This window comes from Macaca nemestrina, chromosome 6 (assembly GCF_043159975.1).
Source record: "Macaca nemestrina isolate mMacNem1 chromosome 6, mMacNem.hap1, whole genome shotgun sequence".
Classification (NCBI taxonomy): Eukaryota; Metazoa; Chordata; class Mammalia; order Primates; family Cercopithecidae; genus Macaca; species Macaca nemestrina.
The window spans coordinates 180653692-180677854 of NC_092130.1; the positions used below are offsets into that span (position 1 = coordinate 180653692).

The following is a 24163-nucleotide window of genomic DNA, read 5'->3' on the forward strand; positions in this document are numbered from 1 at the left end:
GTCCCCTGCTGCACAGGCCCAGTGGAAACACAGGCCAGGCCTGTGAGCAGCTCCTGTTTCAGACAAAGAAATGGTGTCAGCGATAAAACGGGAGACTGTTCCTGGCTGGACACCTGACCCAGCCCTTCTACCCCCAGGATCCTGACCCCACGCGGTCCCGCCCCCGCCGGGATCCTGCCCCCACGCGGTCCCGCCCCCGCCGGGATCCTGCCCCGATGCGGCCCCACCCCCGCCAGGATCCTGCCCCACGTGGTCCTGCCCCAACTGGGTCCTGCCCCTGTGTCCTCTGCTGTGTTGGCATCTGCATTTTCGGTGCCTTCCAGGAAAGGGGTGAATGGGAGGGGCCTAAGGCCCTTAAGGTCCTCAGTGTAGGCAGCACCCCTGGATTTTTTTCCAGCTGTTTTGGGAGAATCTGTGGGATCTCAAGGTCAGCAGGGGCCACACTCAGGACCCCCAGGATGACAGAGCCACACTTTGGCCATGACTGGTGCTGAGAACTCCAGATCTGAGAGGGCTCGGTGAGTCCCAGGGTTGGGACATGCACCTGTGTCCTCGGCACCGACCCTCCCACCGGCTCTTGTGTCTGTGGGCCGAGGAGACGTTCAGCTCTCAGTGCAGTGCTGAGGGCCGACCTGGCGTCCGGGCCCCTTGGGGAAGCGACTGTTGTGTGGAGGCCAGCACCTCACTCTGAGTCTTTCAGGGCCTGACTTGGGTCTCACCATGCATGGTGGGGAGGCGGCCTCGGCAGCCCCGCCCTGTGGCATAGCCCTGCGTCCCCAAACCCTCCCTGAGCGGCACCCCTCAGTCTTCTCAACCCCACGGCCCAGCCACCTGCTCTGGGGGTGGGCGCCTTGCAAAGTCCAGAGGGCGTCCCTGCGCCCCGATGCCCGTGACCCCACCACTGCCTCAACCCTGCACACTCGCAGTCCCCTCCCCTGGCTGGGGCACCGTGGGCTCGGCAGGCCCAGGGCACCTGGGCAGAGCATCCTCAGGTGCCCCCAGGGCCACCACACACACCCCCCCCCCAACCCAAAGCTCCATCTATGGTCAGAGGCTCTGCACTGGGGTGGGAGCCGCTGTCGCAGGACCGCTGTGGACCCTCCCGGAGGAAGGCGTCCCCTCACAGACCCTGGGGAGGGTGTGGTCCTCAGGTGTCCCCCAGAGCTGCAGAGCGGGCGTCCACAGGAGGGGCAGTGGAAAAGTGTGGCGGTGGGGAGGACCCGGGATGGGCTGTGATGCTGCCAGTCACACCCTGAGCCTGCTCGGCCTGGAGCCCCTGGCACCCAGCTCAGCTCCCATCCTAAAGCTGCTGGCTTTATCTGACTTAGGGGGTCCTTGGCCCAATGACGGCAAGTGGGCAAGGCCTTGCTTGGCTCCACTCTGCCTGGCAGCTGGACACGCGTGCCTCCAGGGCAGCTGGCTCTGAGGGTCTGAGGGGCCTCATGCCCAGCCCCGGGAAGGCCTGCCCGTCTCAGCCCTCGCCACGTCGCCCCGGGAGGGCCTGCCCGTCTCAGCCCTCGCCACGTCGCCCCTGCCCGTCTCAGCCACGTCCTGGTGCTCGTTGGTATGGTGGGTCTCCTGGGCTGCACCCAGGTCAGCTGAGACATGGCCCGGGTGACACCTTTCTCCTCTCCTTCCTCCACAGCAACATGGCTGACAAGGCGAAGCCCGCCAAAGCTGCCAACAGGACGCCCCCCAAGTCCCCGGGGGACCCCTCGAAGGACCGGGCGGCCAAGAGGCTGTCGCTGGAGTCAGAGGGTGCCGGTGAGGGTGCAGCCGCGGCCCCCGAGCTCAGTGCCCTGGAGGAGGCCTTCCGGCGCTTTGCGGTGCACGGGGACACCAGGGCCACTGGGAGGGAGATGCATGGCAAGAACTGGTCGAAGCTGTGCAAGGACTGCCAGGTGATCGACGGTAGGAACGTGACGGTCACCGACGTGGACATCGTCTTCAGCAAGATCAAGTGAGTGCGCCAGGCTCACGGGCTGAGGGACCTGGCTTATGGGGGTCTGTGACCCTGAGCCCCCGGGTGGGTTCTGTGGGGAGTGGGCCATGGGGAGTCGAGGGGGTTGTGCTTCAAGACCCCGCCCTTCTCAGAAGCAGCCCAGACGTGGGAGTCTGAATGTGCCATCTGGGCCTCCGGAAGCAGGGGTCCGGGCATTCCAGGACCTCTCGGTTCCGAGTCCTGAGCGGCAGCCCTGGCTCCTCCTGGCCCCATGGTTGTGCGGGGTCTTGGCATGGGAGGTGGCCTATGAGGGGGTGTCTGGCCTCGGAGCAAACTCAGGGTGAATGTTGCTCTCCAGAGTCAGGGAGCTGTGGCTGGGATCACTGGGCCTCCCCAGGAGTGGGGACAGTTCCTGCCTGAAGCCTGGAGAGGCAGTTGGCTGCTGGCAGGCAGAGTTCCTGACCCTCCATGGGTTGACTCAGGGGCTGAGTCTCAGAGGTTGGATGCTTGTGTCCCCATGCATGGAGCTGGCCATTCAGGTCCCAGCCCCTCCCAAAGCCTTTGTGCTGCTCCACTTCTGCCCCGGGATTCCCACAGGTGCCGAAACAGCAAAGGGCACCAAGGATGCGGCTCTGGCCATCACTGCAAAACAGCATCATGCCGTTTGCTTTGTCTGCGTTGTGTGTGCATGTGTGCGCGTTTCTGCGTCGTGTGTGCATGTGTGGGTGTGCGTTTCTGTGTCGTGTGTGCACGTGTTTCTGCGTCCTGTGTGCACGTGTGCACGTGTTTCTGTGTCATGTGTGCACATGTGTAAGTGTTCCTGTCGTATGTTCACATGTGCGTGCATTTCTGCGTCGTGTGTGCTCGTGCGTTTCTGCATCCTGTGTGCACGTGTGTGTTTCTGCATCGTGTGTGCACGTCTGCGTGTTTCTGTGTTGTGTGTGCACGTGTGCCCGTGCGTTACTGCATCGTGTGTGCATGTGTGCACGTGTTTCTGTGTCGTATGTGCACATGTGCAAGTGTTTCTGTGTCATATATGCACGTGTGCATGCGTTTCTGTGTCGTGTGTGCACGTGCGTTTCTGCGTCCTGTGTGCACGTGTGTGTGTTTCTGCGTCGTGTGTGCAGGTGTGCATGTGTTTCTTTGTCGTGTGTGCACGTGTGCCCGTGCGTTACTGTGTCGTGTGTGAACGTGTGCGTGCGTTTCTGCATCGTGTGTGCACGTGTGTGCACGTTTCTGCATCGTGTGTGCACATATGCACGTGCATTTCTGTGTCATGTGTGCACACACCTGTTGCTGTGTCACACGTTGCCTGTTTTCTCCTGGATGATTGCCGGGAAGCACACTGAGGCACCCTCACCCACCCCGGCACATTTCACCTCATGTCCCGACACCCCACCATGATCGCGCCTGAGAAAAGCAGTGGTTCTCCCCCAGCCCCGTGTCTAGCCCTGTCCTGTCCATCTGTGTAGAAATGGCTTTATTTTGGCGGTTTGCACCCGCGTCCACTTGCGGCCAGATTCCTACGTTGCCACAACCTCATTACTTTTTCATCTCAGAGCTCCTGCTGCCCTCCCCCTCGGCGGCCTTGGCTTTGCAAGGGGCTGGGCCGTGGGTCAGATGCCCCCATGCTGAAGGCTTTGGGGCCCACCTCTGCGGTGTCAGCACCCGTCTACCAGCTCTGGATGGGCACCGTGGCCTTTGCAGCTGTGCTGTCTCTGCTGTGGTCTGTGGCGATGTCACATGTGTCTCCCGGGTCATGCATGTCCCCTGGGTCTTGGGTGTCTCCTGGGTCGTGCATGTTCCCGGACTGTGCATGTCCTGGTGAGCTTCCTGTTGTGTACGGCACATCTGAGTGCATCTGAGGGCATTTTGAGTTTAGAAAGTTATGCCAGAAAAGCCATGAAACTGCTCAAAAGGATGCCTGAACCCGGATCTTCTCTCCAGCTGACTGCCTTGCAGGCTCCCCCAGCTCTAGGGGATGGCAGGGGCAACCAGGGCCAGCAAGTCCTGTTCGTCGTCCTGACAGCTCACAGCCTCAGTCCTAGAGAAACTGGAGGGGAGGGTCCATCCGGGGACCCGGGTGCAAGTTGGTCTCACCCTTGACCTGTCCAGACCCAGTGGCCCCTGCCAACCTCCTTTGTGACTTCCCAGCCTCAGCGTCCTCATGGGCTTAGCCATCGGCCGGTGTGAGAGGAGGCTGTGGCTGGCCCCTCTGGGCAGGTAGTCACGTAGCCTTGCGCTTCCCAGCCTTGGACAGGGCCATCATTTGCCAACACCTTGGTGGTTGGAGCCCATACTAACCCAGGATCACTCATCCCTGGGGCCTCTGGAGACCAGGAAGGCACAAAGAGCCTGCCAGGGCAAGGGGACCAGAAGGGCCCCGACAAGGGCTGGGGCTTGGCCTGCGAGGGTCCGTCTGACAGCCTGCACCCCCCACACTGCACCCCTGGCCACACTACACCTGCCTGTGCTGCACCCCTGGCCACACTGCACCCCTGGCCACACTGCACCCCACACGCTGCACCCCCGGCCACAGATCCTTCGTGGACTGACTCTCGGGGCCGCACCTCCAATGGTACTGTGGCTGAGGCGACTGGTACCTGACTCAGAGGTCCAGACCCCACTTGTGGGCTCTTTGGCGAGAGGCAGCTCCCACAGGCTTGCTGGGGCTCCCATATCACCCACAGGGCTTGTCGTGCCAGCTGCTGCCTGGAAGACAGACCAGCCGCCATCCCTGCTGGAAACCTGCAGTCTCCTGCAGCAGTGGGCTATGCAGTGTGGGCTTGTGTAGACACCCCCAGCCAGCTGCTGACAGGTCCTGGTGACCAGGGCCGCTCTGGTGGGTCAACAGCCATGGGCAGGCGGCACTGACCTGCGCTGTGCTCAGGAGGCCGGGGGCCAGAGCCTCTGGCACAGACAGTGCCCTTGTCCTGAGCCCAGAACTCACTTTGCCAAGGGACGTGTCCCAGGCACACAGACCAGGAGAGGGAAACTGGGTTGGCTATATTTAGCCCATACAGCGGCAGGTGGGGTTTGCAGAGCGGCCATGGTGTCTGGAGCCTGTGTGGACATTGGCAGGGCTGGCTCCTCCCCTTGGCCGCCAGGGCCCATGTGTCCCCCAGTGCTCCTCCTCCCCCTCAGGTGTCCTTGTTTGGAGGGGACCCAGCCCCTTCGTGGATCCCAGCCCCGTGCTCCTGGGCCCTGGCAGCTGCTCCTCAGCAGGCCTGGGCATGTGGGCGCGTCTGGGACGAGTCCCTGGGTGCCCTCTGTGCCGCCCAATGTGTGCTCTGGGATACACAGGAGCAGACCCAGGGCAAAGCAGTGTGGAGACGGTGCTTGTGGGTGAAGCTCCTAGAAGGGCTGGGCGGGAGGTGGGAAGAGCCTGTCCAGGGGCCATCAGCCCTGCAGGGCCAGCCCCATGCGCACAGCCTTGGCGCACAGCCTTGGCACTGCCCGGACACACCAAGTATGGTGCCAGGTATGATTCCTTCTGCAGAAAGTGGCCTTCAAACTATGGCGCATGTGTGCGTGCACATGGCCACACGTGCACACACACGCCTGCACACACCTGCACACACATGCAGAGCTCTCCCTGTGGTGGCTGGGGCTTGGCGGCTGTGGCTCATTTGGAGAATGATGGGAGCCCTGCCTGCTCATGGGGGTGCTGGCACCCCAGAAGGCCAGAGGAGCCCCAGCTGGTCTGGGCCTGTTCCCAGAGCCAGGGCTTGAGCTGCTCAGGCACTTGGGGGCTAAAGCTTGGCCCCCTGCTCCAGCACGGCCACCTCCCCAGTGCAGAACCTGAGACCAGCCTTGGGGTGTGCCAGCCTTGGCTGGCCATGAGGGTCAAGGTCTGGGGGAGCAGACAGCTGTGGCCCGAGCCCAGGGAGGGGCTGAGGCTGAGACCCAGTCCTGGGCAGCCTGGTCGGCTGGCTGGGCACTGTGGGTGGGCGCCGTGTGGCAGATTGTCCTGTGGGCAGCAGCTCAGGTGGCCAGGACCGGGACCGTGGCCTGAGGGGAGGCTGAGGGATTCTGACCTCCCCGCCTCCCAATTCACCTGCAGCCGCAGACCCTTGTGACCCCGGGCTTCCCCCAGGACTGCCTCCGCATCTCTCCCACCCTCAAACTGTCCTTCCCTCCTGCAGCCTAGACTCCCTTCGGGGGAGGGTCCCTGTGATCCTGGCACGGGGTCCTGACCTCCCAGGTGTGCAGGAGAAAGGGGCCTAAACTCACACACTTGTCTCAGGAAGACAGAGGGGGGCAGGGCCACCAGGAGGGGCTGGCGACACTAGAGATTTTCCTTTAATCTCCAGGAAAAGCAAGGGGTGGCGGGCAGCAGGCCTGAGGGGTATTGGCTTGCTTTTGTTTTGCATTTTGGAGAGGGGGATGCCCACTGTCACTTGTGGGAGCCTCTGCCTCCCTCAGGAGCCTGGGGACCGCGAGGAAGTGGCCTTAGGTACCGCAGAAAGCTGCTGACTCTGACAGGACTTGCAGAGAAAAAGTCCACCGATTTCTGTTTTCGGGGCAGGTTGCCATGGCTCCACCGGCGTGGCGCCAGCTCGGGGTATCTGCGAGCCTTTGTTTAGTCCTCGTTGCCATGGCAGCGCTTGTTTGTTTTGATGTTACTATGTGTTAAATCTTAAACAAATTTCTTGCAGCTGTATGCCAGGTTTTTGTTGAAGACTACCGTTAACCCAGACAATGACTCCCTCCTGCAAAGAGCACGCATTGGCAGCTTCAAAATATTAATTAATGGAGGCATGAGGTGCACAAGCAGGATCGGACCACAAGCGGTGGGAGTGGGGCCCAGTAGGGCCATGGACAGTGAATCTTCTGGCACCTCCTCGAGCCTGGGGAGGGGCCCATGCCATGGGTGCCTCGGGACCCCTGGGGTCAGGCTCAGCCGCTGCCTCCCCACCTGCACCAAACACCACCAGCCTCTGGACAAGGGTCTGCCAGCCTTGCTCACTGGGCCCCCTGTGGGTCCAGCTAGCCCAGGTGGGGGCACCCATCTGATGAGGCAGAGGAAGGAGGGCTGGGCTGGGGTCTCAGCTCGCTGGGAGCCCCAGCCTCCCCCAGGGCCCACGCTTGTGTGCTGGGTGTGGTGTGTTTTCCCAAGTAAATGCACTGATATTTCCTGCAGACACCTAGGCGGAGACTGGGTGTTGGCTTGGCTTGGGGGACTGATACCTGGACGCAGGTTAGGAGGAAACCAGGGCCAGTGGGGGCCTGAGAACAGCAGGGCCAGGCTCCCTGGGGTCTGTGGTCGCCCCGAATGGGGAGGACTGCTGAGCCTGGTACACCCCCCAGGCCAGCCAGCACTGGGGTCTATGGTCACCCCGAGCATGGAGAGCTGGCAGGACACTTTGTCCTAAAGTCTGCAGACTGTTCCCAGTACGGAAGCCGATCCAGCCACCTCCCAGGAGCAAGACCCAGGTTTGGAGAGAATCCAGGTCACTGCGTGTTTGGAGGGCAGCCACCACAGGGCAGGTGAGGTCCTCAGAGCGCTGTGTGTGATGTCCTCCTGTCTGTCCATCTCAGAAAAGCAGTTGTCAGTTCCCCTGGAAGGGCCAGGAGCCTCAGGGCAGCATTGCTCCCCTCCCCCTCCCCCGTGGTACCCAGCCGCGGGGAAGGGTGGGCTGCATTCCCCACACCCAACCCTGTCCCTCCATTACTGTGGGTGCCACCCTGTCCCGGGCTGGTGCTTGGCAGCTCTGGAGCCCTCCGGCCAGTTCTGTCTTTGGGGAGCCTCTAGTGGCCACCCCTGGAAGTGCAGGATGACAGTGGCTTCTGCAGAGTGGAGCCCCTGGCAGGGGTGTCCCTTGACCGTGGGTGCGTCTGTGACTGAGGGTTCATGAGCTCGTGGCACTGTGGCCTCGCAGTCAAGGCCTGTGGCTCCTGTGACCTGCAGGTGCAGTACCGGCAATCCCCAGTGCACTGCGTGGTGACAAGCACCCATCTCTTCTGCTCTCCCCAGCGCACTGTGTGGTGCTCGGCCAGTGGTGGGTGTGGCTTTGGCTGTCCACTTTGCCCCATGAGCCTGGCCAGGCAGCACAGGTCATGTGAGAGGGTGGCTTCCAAACAGCCAGAAACTGACCTCAGGTGCATAGACCCAAGCCCTGCCAGGGCGGAGACTAGGGCAGATGGAGGCAGCCCAGCCCCTGAGGGCCCCTAGAGAAGGTCGGGCCCCTCACATCTGCCCGGGGTCCCTCTGGGCCCCAAGTCCACGTCCCACCAAGGGCCACCTCTTCCTGGTGACATCCACAGGGCGGTGACCACACATGCTCCACCCCCACCCCTTCCCAGGAAAACAAAAAGGCTGGTGGCAACGCAAAATTAGGAGGAATCTTAGGGTGTCCCACTCAGAGGGAAACAGTGGGCGGATCACAGGCGGCCCCTCAGGTAGGGTGGGACCTTCAGTAGCCAGACCTCTGGAGCTCAGGCACCCCACCGACCCGCTGTGTGGGGGCTTCATGGTGGTCCTGCCTGGGGTTAGAGCTGATGCAGCAATGGGAGGGCCCTGGCTCTCAGCCCACCCCAGGGCCTGAGCTGCCGTGGCCCAGTGGACATTGTCATCCATCGGCTAAACTGAGTGGGGTGCAGGAAGGGCTCCGGTTTCCAGAGATGAGGGGGGAAGCCCTCCCAAGTGGCCAGACATCACCTCACCTGCCCCCAGGTGCTCAGCTACTAGTGGAGTCACCTGCCAGGGGAGAATGGGCAGGGCCTAGAGGGCTTGCCACCAACCACGGCCGGCCCCAGGAAACTTTGCTCTAGGTCCTCTGTATCCTGCTGGGGCTTGGGGGAGGCAGGGGGCCCCCAGGCTGGGTCCTGCAGGACCAGGACCACTGGACCCTCCTGGAGCAGTGAGAACTCGGAGCTGACGTGCACGATGGCGATGCCAGACAGGGCTCCCCTAAGGCCATGTCCCTACCAGGCAGGAGCCTCCCCAGAAGCCCCCACTGCCCCCGCGGGACCCACCAGCTAGGGGTTCCTTCCCAGCCTCCTCAGGTCTCAGGAGCTAATGGAAGATCCCAGAGGTTGGTGCCCTAGGAGAGCCGCAGCCCCTCACTCTTGGACTCGCCTAAGTACAGGGAGAGGCTGTTTCCCCTGAGATTCCCCTCCACAGCCCCCAGCTTCCCACCTGTGGCAGCCTCTGGACAGGGCACTCCAGCCACAGCAGCTGCAGGCCGAGAGAGCCCAGGGGAGCTGGTAGCTTTCTCTGGAACCCGAGCAGCAAGCTGTCACCCCACCCGCTGGCCCCTGCGCCTCAGAGAGGTCACCCTGGGAGGGCATTCCTGATTCACAAGGGTGCTGGATGCATAGTCCCGAGCCAGGAGTGCCTGTGACGTCCGCCCCGGAGGAACAGGCCTCGGTCCTCAGAGGGCTGTCCTGACTTGAGCCCAGCTCCCGGAGGCCCCAGGCCGGGTCCCAGTGTCCCCTGAGAGACCGAGCCAGGCTAAGAGACCAGGGGACTCAGAGCCTGGGAAGTAAGTCCAGGCCCCACAGGGCATCGTGTGTGAGCAGTGGCAGCGCCCGGCTGGGTCGGCTTCCGGGCAGGGCGCGGGGCTGGGGAGCACATGGGCAATGAAGATGCCGAGCTCTGCACTCGGAGGCTCCTCCAGCACCCTGGTATCTGGAGAACAGGCCCACTCTGTGTCGGGAGAGCCAGGCAACCAGACTGTGTGTCTCTGGGGAAGACGCAGGCACCACTGTTCTAGAACTCTTAGGACTGCCCCAGGCAGGGGCACCCGGGTTTCCTGGGGAGAGCTCCCCACCAGCATGGAGCAGAGACCCAGGCGCCCTTTCCCCAAGACACTCGGGGCACAGGCAAAGCAGGTGTCCCGATCTGAATGTCGCCTCTGATGGGGGAGCCCCCTCAGCCATCCCCCTCCCCGCGGAGTGACTCATGCTGGTGGTGCCTGGCTCCGAGGCAGTCAGAAAGGGCTGCGTGCCCCAGCACTGGTCACCAAGCTGGCAGTCAGGCCTGGCATCCGCATGTCAGCTTGGGCAGGGTGTGAATAGAAGAGAGAGCGCCTTTGATGGTCCGGGACTGACAGAGAGGCCCCAAGGGCCCTAGAGAGTCAACACCCCCCACAGGGCCCAATGGGCACTGTCAGTTCCAGGCACTGCTGAGCTGCCTGGGGTGGCCTGGCTCCTCCAGCACCACAGGGAATGGTGCGGGTGTCCAGGCTGAGCGCCTCAAGGGGCTAAACCTGCCCCCAACACTGTGCACCCCCAAGCCATGGAGTGGCTCACGGCCTCTCCGGCTCACCGGGCTCACCAGCGCCCCCTGGGGGATGCCGCTGAACAACAGCACCCTATAACGTGCGGTTCTGGAATGCGCCCTGCCTGCCTGGCTGTCCTCAGCCGTCCAGGCCCCGCCCTGGGGCTCTGTCTCCCCATAGCCCCCTCCGGCCACAGCGTGAGGCCTCCGCTCACCTCCCTGGGACCCCATGAGGCCTGGGGGTCTGAGCTGTGGGACCCCGAACGCTTGGTGTGTTTCTGAGTGGATTTCTTCTCCTCTGGCACAGTGTGGTTCCTGATGGTGTCTGTTGTGTCTTCAGGACACGCCTGAAAAGTGTGTGGGAACCCTCAGGTGCTGTTTAAACACAGCATCCGCCTTGGGGTTTGGGAACCACCCAGCGGCACCTGCATGTCTGGCTCCAAGCCTGGCCACTTGGCACCCACCGCGTGGGGTGCCTATCCTGGGCTTGTTCTCAGGGGTGGGGTGCCGTCCACGTGCGCACGCATCACAGCACTGTGGTCTAGCCACTGCAGGGCATTGGATTGTCTGGGGTTTGATGACGAGCAGAACAGTGGTAAACATTTGCATTTATGTGTGAGCCTCCGTTTTCATTTCTCTTGAGCAAGGACCCAGGAACGTGACTGCTGGGCCTTCTTTGGCTGTGACAGAAGCTGTCCACAGTGGCTCTGCCAGCTGCTCCGCCGGCTGTGGATGAGGACGCCCCCCACCCGGCGGCCTGCTCAGCTCGCGGTGCTGGCAGTTTGTTTATTTGATTGTTTGTGCTCCCTGGAGGGTGCGCAGGGTCTCGCTGTGGTTTCCCTCCGCACTTCCCTGAGGGCGCCAACGGCCGCCGCCTCTCCGTGTGCTTGTCTGTCCGCACTTCCCTGAGGGCGCCATGGTGGCCCCTCTCCCTGTGCTTGTCTGTCCGCACTTCCCTGAGGGCGCCATGGTGGCCCCTCTCCCTGTGCTTGTCTGTCCGCACTTCCCTGAGGGCGCCAACGGCCGCCGCCTCTCCAACGCGGCCGCCTCTCCGTGTGCTTGTCTGTCCGCACTTCCCTGAGGGCGCCTACGCGGACCACCTCTCCGTGTCCTTGTCCACACCTCCCTGATGGCGCCATCGCAGCCGCCTCTCCGTGTCCTTGTCCGCACTTCCCTGAAGACGCCAACGCTGTCTCCTCTCCGTGTGCTTGTCTGTCCGCACTTCCCTGAGGGCGCCATGGTGGCCCCTCTCCCTGTGCTTGTCTGTCCACACCTCCCTGATGGCGCCATCGCAGCTGCCTCTCCGTGTACTTGTCCGCACTTCCCTGAGGGCGCCAACGCTGTCGCCTCTCGTGTGCTTGTCTGTCCGCATTTCCCTGATGGCGGCAATGCTGCCTCCTCTCCGTGTGCTTGTCCGCACTTCCCTGAGGGCGCCATGGCGGCCGCCTCTTCGTGTGTCTGGCGGCACTTCCCTGATGGCGGCAATGCTGTCTCCTCTCCATGTGCTTGTCTGTGGGCACTTTCCCCAGGGCGCCATGGCAGCCGCCTCCCCATGTGCTTGTCTGTCCGCACTTCCATGAGGACGCCATGGCGGCCGCCTCTCCGTGTGCTTGTCTGTCCGCACTTCCCTGAGGGCGCCATGGCAGCCGCCTCCCCATGTGCTTGTCTGTCCGCACTTCCCTGAGGGCGCCATGGCAGCCGCCTCCCCGTGTGCTTGTCTGTCCGCACTTCCATGAGGACGCCATGGCGGCCGCCTCTCCGTGTGTCTGTCCGCACTTCCCTGAGGGCGCCATCGCAGCCGCCTCTCCCTGTGCTTGTAGGCACTCCCTGGGGGCGCCATGGCAGCCGCCTCTGCCTGTGTTTATCTGTCCATGCTTCCCTTAGCGCGCCCACGCAGCCGCCTCTCTGTGTGTTTGTCAGCACTTCCCTGAGGAGCCATGGCAGCCCCTCTCCGTGTACTTGTCTGTCGCACTTCCCTGAGGGCGCCATGGCGGCCGCCTCTCCGTGTGCTTGTCTGTCTGCACTTCCCTGATGGCGCCGACGCGGGCCGCCTCTCCGTGTCCTTGTCCGCACTTCCCTGAGGGCGCCAACGCTGTCGCCTCTCGTGTGCTTGTCTGTCCGCATTTCCCTGATGGCGGCAATGCTGTCTCCTCTCCATGTGCTTGTCTGTGGGCACTTCCCCCAGGGCGCCATGGCAGCCGCCTCCCCATGTGCTTGTCTGTCCGCACTTCCCTGAGGGCGCCATGGCAGCCGCCTCCCCTTGTGCTTGTCTGTCCGCACTTCCATGAGGACTCCACGGCGGCCGCCTCTCCGTGTGTCTGTCCGCACTTCCCTGAGGGCGCCATCGCAGCCGCCTCTCCCTGTGCTTGTAGGCACTCCCTGGGGGCGCCATGGCTGCTGCCTCTGCCTGTGTTTATCTGTCCGTGCTTCCCTGAGGGCGCCCACGCAGCCGCCTCTCTGTGTGTTTGTCAGCACTTCCCTGAGGGCGCCATCGCAGCCGCCTCTCCCTGTGCTTGTAGGCACTCCCTGGGGGCGCCATGGCAGCCGCCTCTGCCTGTGTTTATCTGTCCGTGCTTCCCTTAGCGCGCCCACGCAGCCGCCTCTCTGTGTGTTTGTCAGCACTTCCCTGAGGAGCCATGGCAGCCCCTCTCCGTGTACTTGTCAGCACTTCCCTGGGGGCGCCATGGCAGCCGCCTCTCCCTGTGCTTGTCTGTCGCACTTCCCTGAGGGCGCCATGGCGGCCGCCTCTCCATGTGTCTGTCGGCATTTCCCTGAGGACGCCATGGCGGCCGCCTCTGGGTGTGCTTGTCTGTCCGCACTTCCCTGGGGACGCCATGGCAGCCGCCTCTCCCTGTACTTGTCGGCACTTCCCTGGGGGCGCCCACGCGGCCGCCTCTCCGTGTGCTTGTCTGTCGGCACGTCCCTGATGGCGCCAAGGCGGCTGCCTCTGCGTGTGTTTGTGGGCACTTCCCTGAGGGCGCGGCCACCGCCGCCTCTCCGTGTGTTTGTCAGCACTTCCCTGAGGGCGCCATGGCAGCCGCCTCTCCGTGTGCTTGCCCGCATGCACGTGTTTTCTCTGAATATTGCTGCTTCAAATATTCTGCCCGTCTTTTCACATGGAATTTTTTTTCTCACTGCTGAGTTTTAAGGTTCCTTTGTGTATCTGAGAGACAAGTCCTTTCTCAGGCATGTCTCCTACTCTGTGGCTTGTCTTCTCATTGTCTTAAGGGTATCTTCTGAGAGCACAGTTTCCATGAAGTCCAGTTCATCCATTTTTTCCACTATAGGCCATGTTTTGTTGCCATTTCTAAGAAATCTTCACCTAATCCCAGGTCACAGAGATTTTCTTTTGGTGTTCTTCTAGAAGTTTGTTTTAGTTTCATAATTAGGACTGTCCTCTATTTTGAGTTAGTTTTGTATATAGTGTGCAGTATAGACCAAAGTGCATTTTAATTTGCACAGGGATCACCAGTTGCTCCAGCTCCACTTGTGGAAGAGGCAGTCCTTTCTCTCTGGCTTGCCTCTGCACCTGTGGACATCCGCGGATGGCATGCGTGTGGCTGAGCCGGACTCCCCGGGCTGCGGGGCTGGCAGTGTGCCCATGCCCACGTCACTGCCACTTTGCAGTGAAGCCTGGATGAGCTTTGGAGTTGGGTAGTCAGTCCTCTGATTGTTCTCATTTCTTGAAATCGTTTTGGCTATTCTAGGCCCTCTGTTCATTGACTTCTGGAAAGGCTTGCTGGGGTTTTATGGGTCATTTGTCTCCTGAATCTTGGTCACTGTGGTGGATTCTGCAACTGGGAGTGCCCTTGGAATGCTTGACCTGCTGGGTGCAGCCCTTCTCGCGCTGTTCCAGAGGCTTCCCTGGTGAAATGCAGGTGGCTTTTGCAGAACTGAGCCTCATCCACAGGATCTCTTGTTTTAAACAATGAAAAACCCTACTTTGGGTTAGTTGTGGTAGATCTGATCAGAGGAGAAAAATGTTTTCTAATTAGAATTATTATATAAGAGACCAAGCGTCAGTTTAGAACCCTCTGAAATTGCCTGAATGGCCTGTGGTGGAGGATGTTGTAAGGTGTAGAGTGTGTTTAGATGCAGCTGTGTTGTGTGACCAGGAGCTGCTCACCACACCTCCCGCATCTGGCTCTGCACCTCTGAGGCCAGGGCAGCGCAGGGGCACAGCGGGCCGCCTGGCAGGTTTTGGAGCCAGGGGGTCTGAAGTGTGGGCCTGTGCCCATGCTACCAAGTGTCCGGGGATGGGGGCGGCGGCCCCTCCTAACCATGTTCCTGTGTGGGGGACACCTCCACCTGGGACCCCAACACACACAGGCAGAGCGGGGGCCCCAGCAGGTCCTAGGACCTCCAACTCTTGGCGCAGCTGGGCGGGGCTGTGGTGGCCCCCGGAAGAGGAGGTGGGCTCTGCTCCCTAATGGCCTCCCCCACCGCCCCAGCAGAGTGCAGACCCACAGGCACCCAGTGTCAGAGCGGCCTGCAGGGCCGTGTGAGCATCCAGCTTTATAGAGGACCTGCTTCCGCCAAGCTTTCTTCCAAGACAGTTTGGATTTGCGGTGCTACCAGGGCGGCCGCCTGCGGGTGAATCCTGTGAGTTGCTGGGCAATGGCCGCCCAGCTCTGCTCGGACCCACGCCGGCGGGGGCAGCCCTGGGCCGGCCTGCGCCCAGCCCTAAGTTGCCTGTGCCCCTGCAGAGGGAAGTCTTGCCGGACCATCACCTTTGAGCAGTTCCAGGAGGCCCTGGAGGAGCTCGCCAAGAAGCGATTCAAAGACAAGAGCAGCGAGGAGGCGGTTCGCGAGGTGCACAGGCTCATTGAGGGCAAGGCGCCCATTATCTCAGGGGTGACGGTGAGTAGGGCGGGGATGGAAGGCGGGGCCTGGAGGGGGGCTGGGGGCGGGGCTGGCAGGTGCGTGGTGCCTGGGGAGGTGTGGTCAGGAGGGACTTGGATTGGGGCGTGTCCTGGAGGGTGGGGCCTGGGGAGGCGTGGTCAGGAGGGGTATGGATGGGGGCTTGGCCTGGGTTGGGTTCTGGGAGGCGTGGTCAGGAGGGCATGGCCTGGTGTGGGGTCTGGGGAGGTGTGGTCAGAAGGGGCATGGATTGGGGGCTTGGCCTGGGGGGGTGGGGTGGGTCCTGGGAGGCGTGGTCGGGAGGGCATGGTCTGGGGCAGGGTCTGGGGAGGCTTGGTCAAAAGGGGCATGGGTTGGGGGTCCATAGCCTGGAGGGTGGGGCCTGGCTCTCCTGACAGCCCCTTCCCTCTGAGGGTGCAGGTGGTGGGGTCCCCAGCTGCATAAACACCAGGTGGACCGGGGCAATTTTTAGGGTCGTGGCACCCTGCAGGCCCAAGCCTGCCCGGGGGCCACAAGAGGTAAAAATAAGAATTAAAATTAAAAGGGGCATAAATCCCAGGGTTTTTGCCCCTTGCCCACTGCCCCACCGCTGGGAGACCTGCCCAGGGCACAGCCACTTCACCTGCTGGCAACTTACCTGTCCCCTTCCTCCCGCTCCTCTTGCAGAAAGCCATCTCGTCGCCCACAGTGTCGAGGCTCACAGACACCACCAAGTTCACGGGCTCCCACAAGGAGCGCTTCGACCCCTCTGGCAAGGGCAAGGGCAAGGCTGGCCGCGTGGACCTGGTGGACGAGTCAGGCTATGTGTCTGGCTACAAGCACGCGGGCACCTATGACCAGAAGGTGCAAGGGGGCAAGTAGCCCCCGCTCCATGCCCCACGGCACTGCCGGTGTCCCCGGAGCAGGGACTCTGTCACCTCGCACTTCATTACATTCCTGTGCTCACTCGGGCAGAACTCAGATGGGTGCCCCAGAGGGGGCTGGGGGGAGGCCAGGCCCAGGCCTCCCTCCTGCCCCTCCTCCTGCCAGATGCCCCCAGCACTCCCCTCTCGAACCAGGTTTGGGCCCCAGTTCACTGACCCTCCTTATACACCTGTGTCCTCAACCGTTTCCAAAGTGTCTCCCGGATCACACCACATCGGGCACGTGGTTTGCAGGTCAAAGGGGTGTTTTAAAGGAGCTGGCTGTCATGGCAACAGGAGGCTGTGCTGACCTCCTGACTGGCAGACACCTTCCAGGAGCCCTGAGGGTGGCAGGAGCTAATCCCAACCAGCAGGCAACTAACACGGAGTTGGCCCCACACCAGACATGGGAGGTGTCTGTGGGGCCCGAGACCTGTACTGCATGCAGTGGACACCACAGGGCCTTCCCGCTTTCCTGGGCAGAGGGCAGAGTGAGGCCACCTGGCGGGGGTGCTGGGCACCTGGCACATGTGTGGGGAAGCCGGTCACATGGACACAAGTATGCACACATGCCTACAGGCCAGCTCTGTGCCAAGGGCAACGTCGGAAAAAGGAAAGCTGTGGGGGGGCAGTGGGCGGCTTCCCAGCTGACCACAGTGGCCCGGACTGTGAGGGTGGAGTCAGCTCCCTTTGCTTTCCTGAGTAGACACGGTGGCTGCCTGTGTTCTCAGAGCAGGTCTAGGAAGATTTGGAATGTCTGGTCCCCGTGGTGTTGCCAGGCAAGAGACACGAAGTGCTGAGACATTCCTCGCCTCACTGCGTGACAGGGCCTCTGCCCGGCCCTCCTGCTTGCCCATCCTCACTAGCTGCACCCTGCTTGCTCGCAGACCTCCCATTGCCACAGCCCAAGCGCCTTCTTCAACTCTCCCGAAATGACTTGGCCTCACCTCTCCCGGCCCCTCCCCCTGGAGAGCAGGACACCAGGGAGGACCCCCAAGCCTGCAGTGTCTGTGGGGGTTTCTCTGCCAGCAGACGGCCAAGCAGAGCCCATCCAGGACCCTCCACACTGCCAGGACACACCCAGGCGGCCTGCTCTTGCCTATCTGCACCTGGGGAGAAGCTGGCACTCCTGCTCCCTCCTGGGGAGGCTGAAGGGTGTGGCTACCCACTGTCACAATGGCGCACTGCCACTGTCCCTTGGCACGCAAACAGCCACAGCCGCGCGTGTGACCTGCTGGGTTGTGGTTCTGGAGTCTACCTGAGGATGAGCCTGCGGCAGTCTTGGGGAAACGCTTCCAGAGCCTGTTAGCGCTACAGTGAGGCTCTGGCCAGGGCAGGGGGCCGCCCAGGGCAAGGCTCACAGCACAGGATGGTGAGGCCCCTCCCTCACTGGCACGCATGAGCGCCACCCGCCTCCCCTGACTCCCAAGAGTGTACCTGCTGCGGCCACAGCCCTGTGGAAGGACTCCCCCTACCTGAGCAGAGCAGGAGCCGCAGGGCTGGAGCTCCCAGACAGCATGGTCCGCTGAAAGTTGGGGGTCTCTGAGGCCCCTCAACAGACTGCCGCAGGCTCATCCCCAGGTAGACCCCAACCTGAGGATGGGGAGGACCTGGCAGGCAGCTTCTCATGGCAGGGCTGGGAAGTTCATGGTGTCTGGCAATAAAGACCAAGGAAAAATGAACCTCAGGCTTTGTGGCTCCTTTAGGATGTCACCTCACCGGCCTGGGGAAGGCGGGGGGTGCACAAGCCCAGCCCTGTGCCCCCACTGAACCTGGCTGGACCACGTGTGAAAGGCAGAACTAACGTACGGAAACATTTGAAAACAACTCTGAATGTGCAGTGTGGAATCATCCGATTACAGACGAGCGGTCACCGGAATTGCCTGATCACAGCCCATCACAACTCCAAAGCCCTTGTGTTGAAGAGGTCGAGGACGAGCGGTCACCAGAATCACCAATCGCAGATGAGCAGGTCACTGGGATCAGCCGATCACAGACGAGTGAGTCACCGGAATCACCTGATCACAGACGAGCGAGTCGCCGGGATCGGCCGATCACAGACGAGTCACCGGAATCGCCCGATCACAGACGAGCAGTCACCGGGATCACCTGATCACAGACGAGCGAGTCACCGGAATCGGCCGATCACAGATGAGCAGTCGCCGGAATCGGCCGATCACAGATGAGCAGTCGCCGGAATCGCCCGATCACAGACGAGCAGTCACCGGGATTGGCCGATCACAGACGAGCAGTCACCGGGATCGCCCGATCACAGACGAGCAGTCACCGGGATCGCCCGATCACAGACGAGCGAGTCGCCGGAATCGCCCGATCACAGACGAGCAGTCACCGGGATCACCCGATCACAGACGAGCAAGTCGCCAGAATCGGCCAATCACAGACGAGCGAGTCACCGGGATCGGCCGATCACAGCCCATCACAATTCCAAAGCCCTTGTGTTGAAGAGGCCGAGGACGAGTGGTCACCGAACAGGGCGGCTCCCCAGGTCCTGAAGCCTGAGACCCGAAGGACCCTGGCACCCTTACGCCCTCGGACTGCTGCCCTCCTCGGCCTCCCTGGCCTCAGCGCGCCTCCACCCTGGGCCGTGTCTCCTGGTCCAAGGCTGCGTTTCTCCTTCTTCCGTCCATGGGCAGCCCGGTCCCCACAGTCACAGCCAAGTCACACAGAACGAACGTGACTCCAGAGGACCTCGCCCTGGAGCTGAGCCTGGCGCCGGGTCAGGACGGAGGGACAGGCGGGTTGGGGTCCGCAGGTCCCCACACGCGCGGCAGGCACAGAGGCTCGCCAGGCCTTGCTGCGGTCTGTGGGGACGAGGGACACTGAGGAGAGAGGCACCAGGACCCCGACTCCTGGTCACTGGTTGGCCTCAGACAAGAATGGCCTCAAGAACCAAGCGCATCGGGAGCACACCAGAAACCGGCCCTGAGCACGAGAAGCGTCTCCACCCAGCCCGGGCACCACCCAACCCCGCGGGGAACAGGCCCTGTCACCGACGGGGCACTTCGTCCACGCGGCCAGCACCGACTCACCACAGCCCTTCCCAGACCTGGCTGGAGTGACCGGAGCGGCGGGGCTCATGGCTCCCATCGTGGCCCCTGGAGGTGAGCTCCTTCGCAGAAGCGGACCCTTCACTCTGAGGGAAGTCGTGGCCTGCATTCCGAACCCTAGGACGCCCCTGTGGGTTTCGTGAATGAGATCGAGGCTGCTGTGGCACCCAGCCCGTCCTAGCCTGGAGCACCGTGGGCTCCTGGAGGGAGAGGCCCCACACCCCCGCTCTCCCTCCACACTTCCAGGGTTGTGCCCACGAGTCAGAGGCACGGCCTCCCCAGTGTCCCGCCCTCCCTCAACGGCCCCCAGGCTTTCCTCAGACATGCGGGAGCCAGGAGAGCACCCTTCTCCCCTCAGCTCCAAAGCGAATCTTTGAAAACACCCGCTCTGCTCCCGTTTCTGGCACCTAGCCAGGAGGGGTAGCAAAAATTAAGTCACGAGGGCATAGTGGTCACCATTGTCAGTTACAGTTTGTCTGTGGAATCTGTGATTGCATCTGTGTGCCGCCTCCAAACACAGAACATTGTTTGGACAGCAGCCCCACTGCACGTAACAGACCCGTGCATCTTCCTCAGTCAGTTTCTGAATATTGTGAATTCAGGCAGGTGTGTGTTCTCTTCTGCATGTTTTTATGCACTGCCAATTAGCTTCTACTAACCATGGTTCAACAGAAAATAAATGTGTATTTGTGAGTAACAGAAACTGCACAGCCTGCAAACCAGGAGAGGGACAGGTTCTGTCGGGGGTGACACCAGGAGAGAGGGACAGGTTCTGTCGGGGGTGACACCAGGAGAGAGGGACAGGTTCTGTCGGGGGTGACACCAGGAGAGAGGGACAGGTTCTGTCGGGGGTGACTAGGAGAAAGGGACAGGTTCTGTTGGGGGTGACTAGGAGAAAGGGACAGGTTCTGTTGGGGGTGACACGAGGAGATAGGGACAGGTTCTGTTGGGGGTGACACGAGGAGATAGGGACAGGTTCTGTCGGGGGTGACACCAGGAGAGAGGTACAGGTTCTGTTGGGGGTGACACCAGGACACTGGGACAGGTTCTGTCGGGTGACACCAGGACACAGGGACAGGTTCTGTCAGGGGTGATACCAGGAGAGAGGGACAGGTTCTGTCGGTGGGTGACACCAGGAGAGAGGTACAGGTTCTGTTGGGGGTGACACCAGGACACAGGGACAGGTTCTGTCCGTGACACCAGGACACAGGGACAGGTTCTGTCAGGGGTGATACCAGGAGAGAGGGACAGGTTCTGTCGGTGGGTGACACCAGGAGAGAGGGACAGGTTCTGTTGGGGGTGACACCAGGACACAGGGACAGGTTCTGTTGGGGGTGACACGAGGAGATAGGGACAGGTTCTGTCGGGGGTGACACCAGGAGAGAGGTACAGGTTCTGTCGGGGGTGACACCAGGACACAGGGACAGGTTCTGTCGGGGGTGATACCAGAAGAGAGGGACAGGTTCTGTCGGTGGGTGACACAAGGATAGGGACAGGTTCTGTCGGGGGTGACACCAGGAGAGAGGTACAGGTTCTGTTGGGGGTGACACCAGGACACAGGGACAGGTTCTGTCCGTGACACCAGGACACAGGGACAGGTTCTGTCAGGGGTGACACCAGGAGAGAGGGACAGATTTCTGTCGATGGGTGACATGAGAAAGGGACAGGTTCTGATGGGGGTGACACCAGGACACAGGGACAGGTTCTGTCGGTGAGCGATACCAGGAGAGAGGGACAGGTTCTGTCAGGGGTGACATCAGGAGGGACAGGTTCTGTCGGGGATGACACCAGGAGAGAGAACAGGTTCTGTCGGGGGTGACAAGAGGAGATAGGGACAGGTTCTGTCGGGGGTGACACCAGGAGAGAGGGACAGGTTCTGTTGGGGGTGACACCAGGAGGAGGGACAGGTTCTGTTGGGGGTGACAGGAGATAAGGGGGTGACAAGAGGAGATAAGAGAGGGACAGGTTCTGTCGGGGGTGACACCAGAAGAGAGGGACAGGTTCTGTTGGGGGTGACACCAGGAGGAGGGACAGGTTCTGTTGGGGGTGACAAGAGGAGATAAGGACAGGTTCTGTCGGGGGTGACACCAGGAGAGAGGGACAGGTTCTGTTGGGAGGACAGCGCTGATCGTGTGTCAGCATCAGGAAAGGAGAAAGGCAGAGGGAGCGCATTGAGAAGACTGTTCACACCAGAGTACTTACTCATTTTTATTTACTGCTATAGGATAAGCAACCAGGTAGTGTTCATAACAGTTAGCTTTACCAAAATTAAAGTTCAAATTATATGTTTAAAATATTGTAGCAGAAGATATATGTTTATACTGGACTATTTTTACACCTTCTAATATCCTGTCCCAAGTTTGGGCACAGATGGTGGAGTTGGGCTGGCATCATGTCCTGAGGCCACCCCACTTGCCTGTCGGTGCCGCTCCATCCCAGACCCCAGGGGTGCCAGCTCAGGGCCAACCACAGCAGCCCTGTGTGGGCATCACCTCCTACCCCGGCCCCCGCCCTGGGCTGCTGTGGCTGCCTGCTTTTGTGAATGGTGTTTTGTTGGCACAGGGCCTGTCCTGTGTGTTCACACATGCCTGTGGCTCCTTCTGCTGTACAACTGGAGTGGGGAGGAGTTGAGATGGAGACGCCTTGGCCCTGGACACTTATCTGTCCCTCTACTGGCCCAGCTCAATCTCCTCCTGTGGGCAATCACGTGTGCACTGGCCACCCTCCCACCCCACACCACACACCATGAGGGGATGGCACAGGGGGACGATGAGGCTGGACGGTGATGTTATCAATAGGCCAGAACATCCTTCAAACACTGAACCTGCATCTTTCCTCCTCTTACTACTGAACACTTTGTGAGCTCTGGTGGTCCAGGGTGTGGCATTTGTCCCCTGGCCTGTGATGGGGAATAATGGGCACAGCGAGATGCTTGACTTCTTTCTTTTGACCTCTTAAAAAACTAAACTAAGCCAAACCACAAAGGAAATCTGCACAACTTAAGAGAAACTTGAAAGGGATCGTGTAACTACTAGTTTGTACTAAGTTTTTTTCAAGAAAGGGAAACAAATTTATATATATATATGTGCAATATATTTTTACACTGTGTGATTAACATAAGGGAGTACTGAGCGTATCACTTTATCAGTGTGACAGGTGATGTCCATGTCATGGCTGTTCTGACTCTGAAAGGCACTTCTGCCAACGTCTAAACCGCACTCACTGGGAACGTCTGTGGGGTGGGGTGGCTGTGCTGTCCCTTCTGCAGGTGAGAGGCGTGGTGTCGCCTGTTGGACTTGCTGTTGAGCCTGGCTTGCAAACCTGTAGTGAAACAGCTCATGTCTGTGTGCACATGCCCCTGTGTGTCTGCTGTCATTAACATTGTGTGTCCAGTTGGTAAAGTGACAAATAAAGGTGTTTTAAAACGTGGATTTCTCTGTTCCTCAGAGCACACATATGTGTAACAGATGGTAACAGGGGATGGGTACTGGAGGGGCCCCAGGTAGGGAGTGTGCTGAGTGCCTCCACTGGGCTGAAGCTCACAGGGCTGAGAGCCTTGTGTCCCCTTTGCCTAACGGAGCCTCTCGCTTCCTCATCTAGACAGGAGGACTGTGAAGGAGGAGCAGGCGGACCAGCCATCTGTCAGTTGTGAGTCCTGGTCTAGCACTGGTGCAGCCTTGGGTGGGGTCTAATTCAAAGGGAATGGACATGAGACGTGAACACTGTGAACACCACTGTAGCCCCCAAAACAGGGCGACGTCATCACAGGCTGCCAACCTGAGATACTAGCCCAGTGAAACAGTTTTCCAAAATGAGGATACAATAAAGGCATTTTTAGACAATGAAAAGAGAATTTGCCAGCAGCAGATGTTAAGAGAAATTCTAAATGCAGAAAGCAAAGGTGATCTCAAATGGCATGTCTGGTTTGTGAAGAAAGTGGAGCAGACAGAATAAATAGGTCAATAACTCCAAATTAACAGTGACTATATCAATACTTTGCGAGGTTAAAATGTTCCATAAAAATACCTGGGAACCCCCACAGGTGAGCAGAACAGGAGCATGGGGAGGGACGCGCGTCTTGTGCTCAAGGAACCCCAGGGGTGGGTCAGAACACGGACTAAACACACACATGCCGTAAGAACAGAACAGAAGCGAGTACACAGTCTCCAAATGAGCAGAGGGACATGTGGGATGACAGATCATCTAAAAGTGGCAAAAGTAGAGAGGGAAAAAATCATGGAATAGAACAAACAGCACAAAATAAGATGGCAGATTAAAACTAATTAGATGGCGGATCAATCAGATTCACTGATAAAACAAGAGAAAGAAACAGAACAGGGAAATCGATAAAATAATATTTTAACCCATATTTATTTGTTATTTCAGCATGGCTAACGATAGATCAGATCAGAAATTGAAAAGAAAATGGAGGCAAAGGGTGTTTTTTTGAAAGAACTGAAGAGAAAGTTCAAACAACGAATATGAAGAATGGCCAAGAATGGGCTGGGTCCCCGGGAGGCAGATGCTGAGGTGGCCTTTGTATCACAAGAGGCTCACTGATGAGGAATGCCCCTGAACAGCACAAGGGGAGGAGGCAGCGTGGCCAGGAGGCCTCAGGGAGGCTCTGGAGATGGCCTGCTAGGGAGCTCCCTGTGGTTTGCATTAGGTCCAGGCCCTGCCTGCTTGGACACCGGCTGCGGCTGCCTGGATGAGTGTGTCCTCAGCTCCAGAGCCCAGGCACAGCCTGACAGCATGGCGGCTAGAGATGGTCTCTGTCCCTACGCTCCTTGCCCCTGGATAGCAAGGTCTTGCTTGAAGGGACACAACTGTCCCTACGTCTCTGCCACAGGGACACACACAACTTCAAATGCTGAAGCCATTCAAATTATGTGTGTTATATCCCCCAAAATGGAAAATTAAGACAATATGGACCAATTCTTAGAGACACATAACATATAAAAACTAACTCCAAAAGAAATGGAAAGCCTGCTCAGCCTTGCGACTTAGGGGAAGTCACTGCCAGCGACGGTAGAAAACCCGACACCTCAGTGGCCGGACACACAAAATTTATTACTCACACGACGTCCAACTTCGGGAATAACAAGAGATCTCTTGCAAGAGAAGACAAACTGGCTTCCTAATCCTGTGATGCGGCTGCCCAGGTCAC

General features: G+C 60.2%; 1 protein-coding gene across 3 annotated transcripts in view; it reads left to right on the forward strand.

Moving 5' to 3' along the window:
* Positions 1–22425, forward strand: part of TPP (tubulin polymerization promoting protein) — a 34835-nt gene extending 12410 nt beyond the window's left edge. For 2 of the 3 annotated variants that reach the window (XM_071099149.1, XM_071099148.1), the window contains exons 2-4: positions 1646–1960; positions 14873–15026; positions 15693–22425. In XM_071099149.1, coding sequence (XP_070955250.1) covers positions 1650–1960; positions 14873–15026; positions 15693–15887 — 660 coding nt within the window. In that variant the 5' untranslated portion in view covers positions 1646–1649 and the 3' untranslated portion in view covers positions 15888–22425. Of the gene's footprint in view, positions 1–1645; positions 1961–14872; positions 15027–15692 lie in introns of those variants that run through there. The other variant, XR_011625199.1, reaches the window with a different exon arrangement.
* Positions 22426–24163: the final 1738 nt, after the last annotated feature.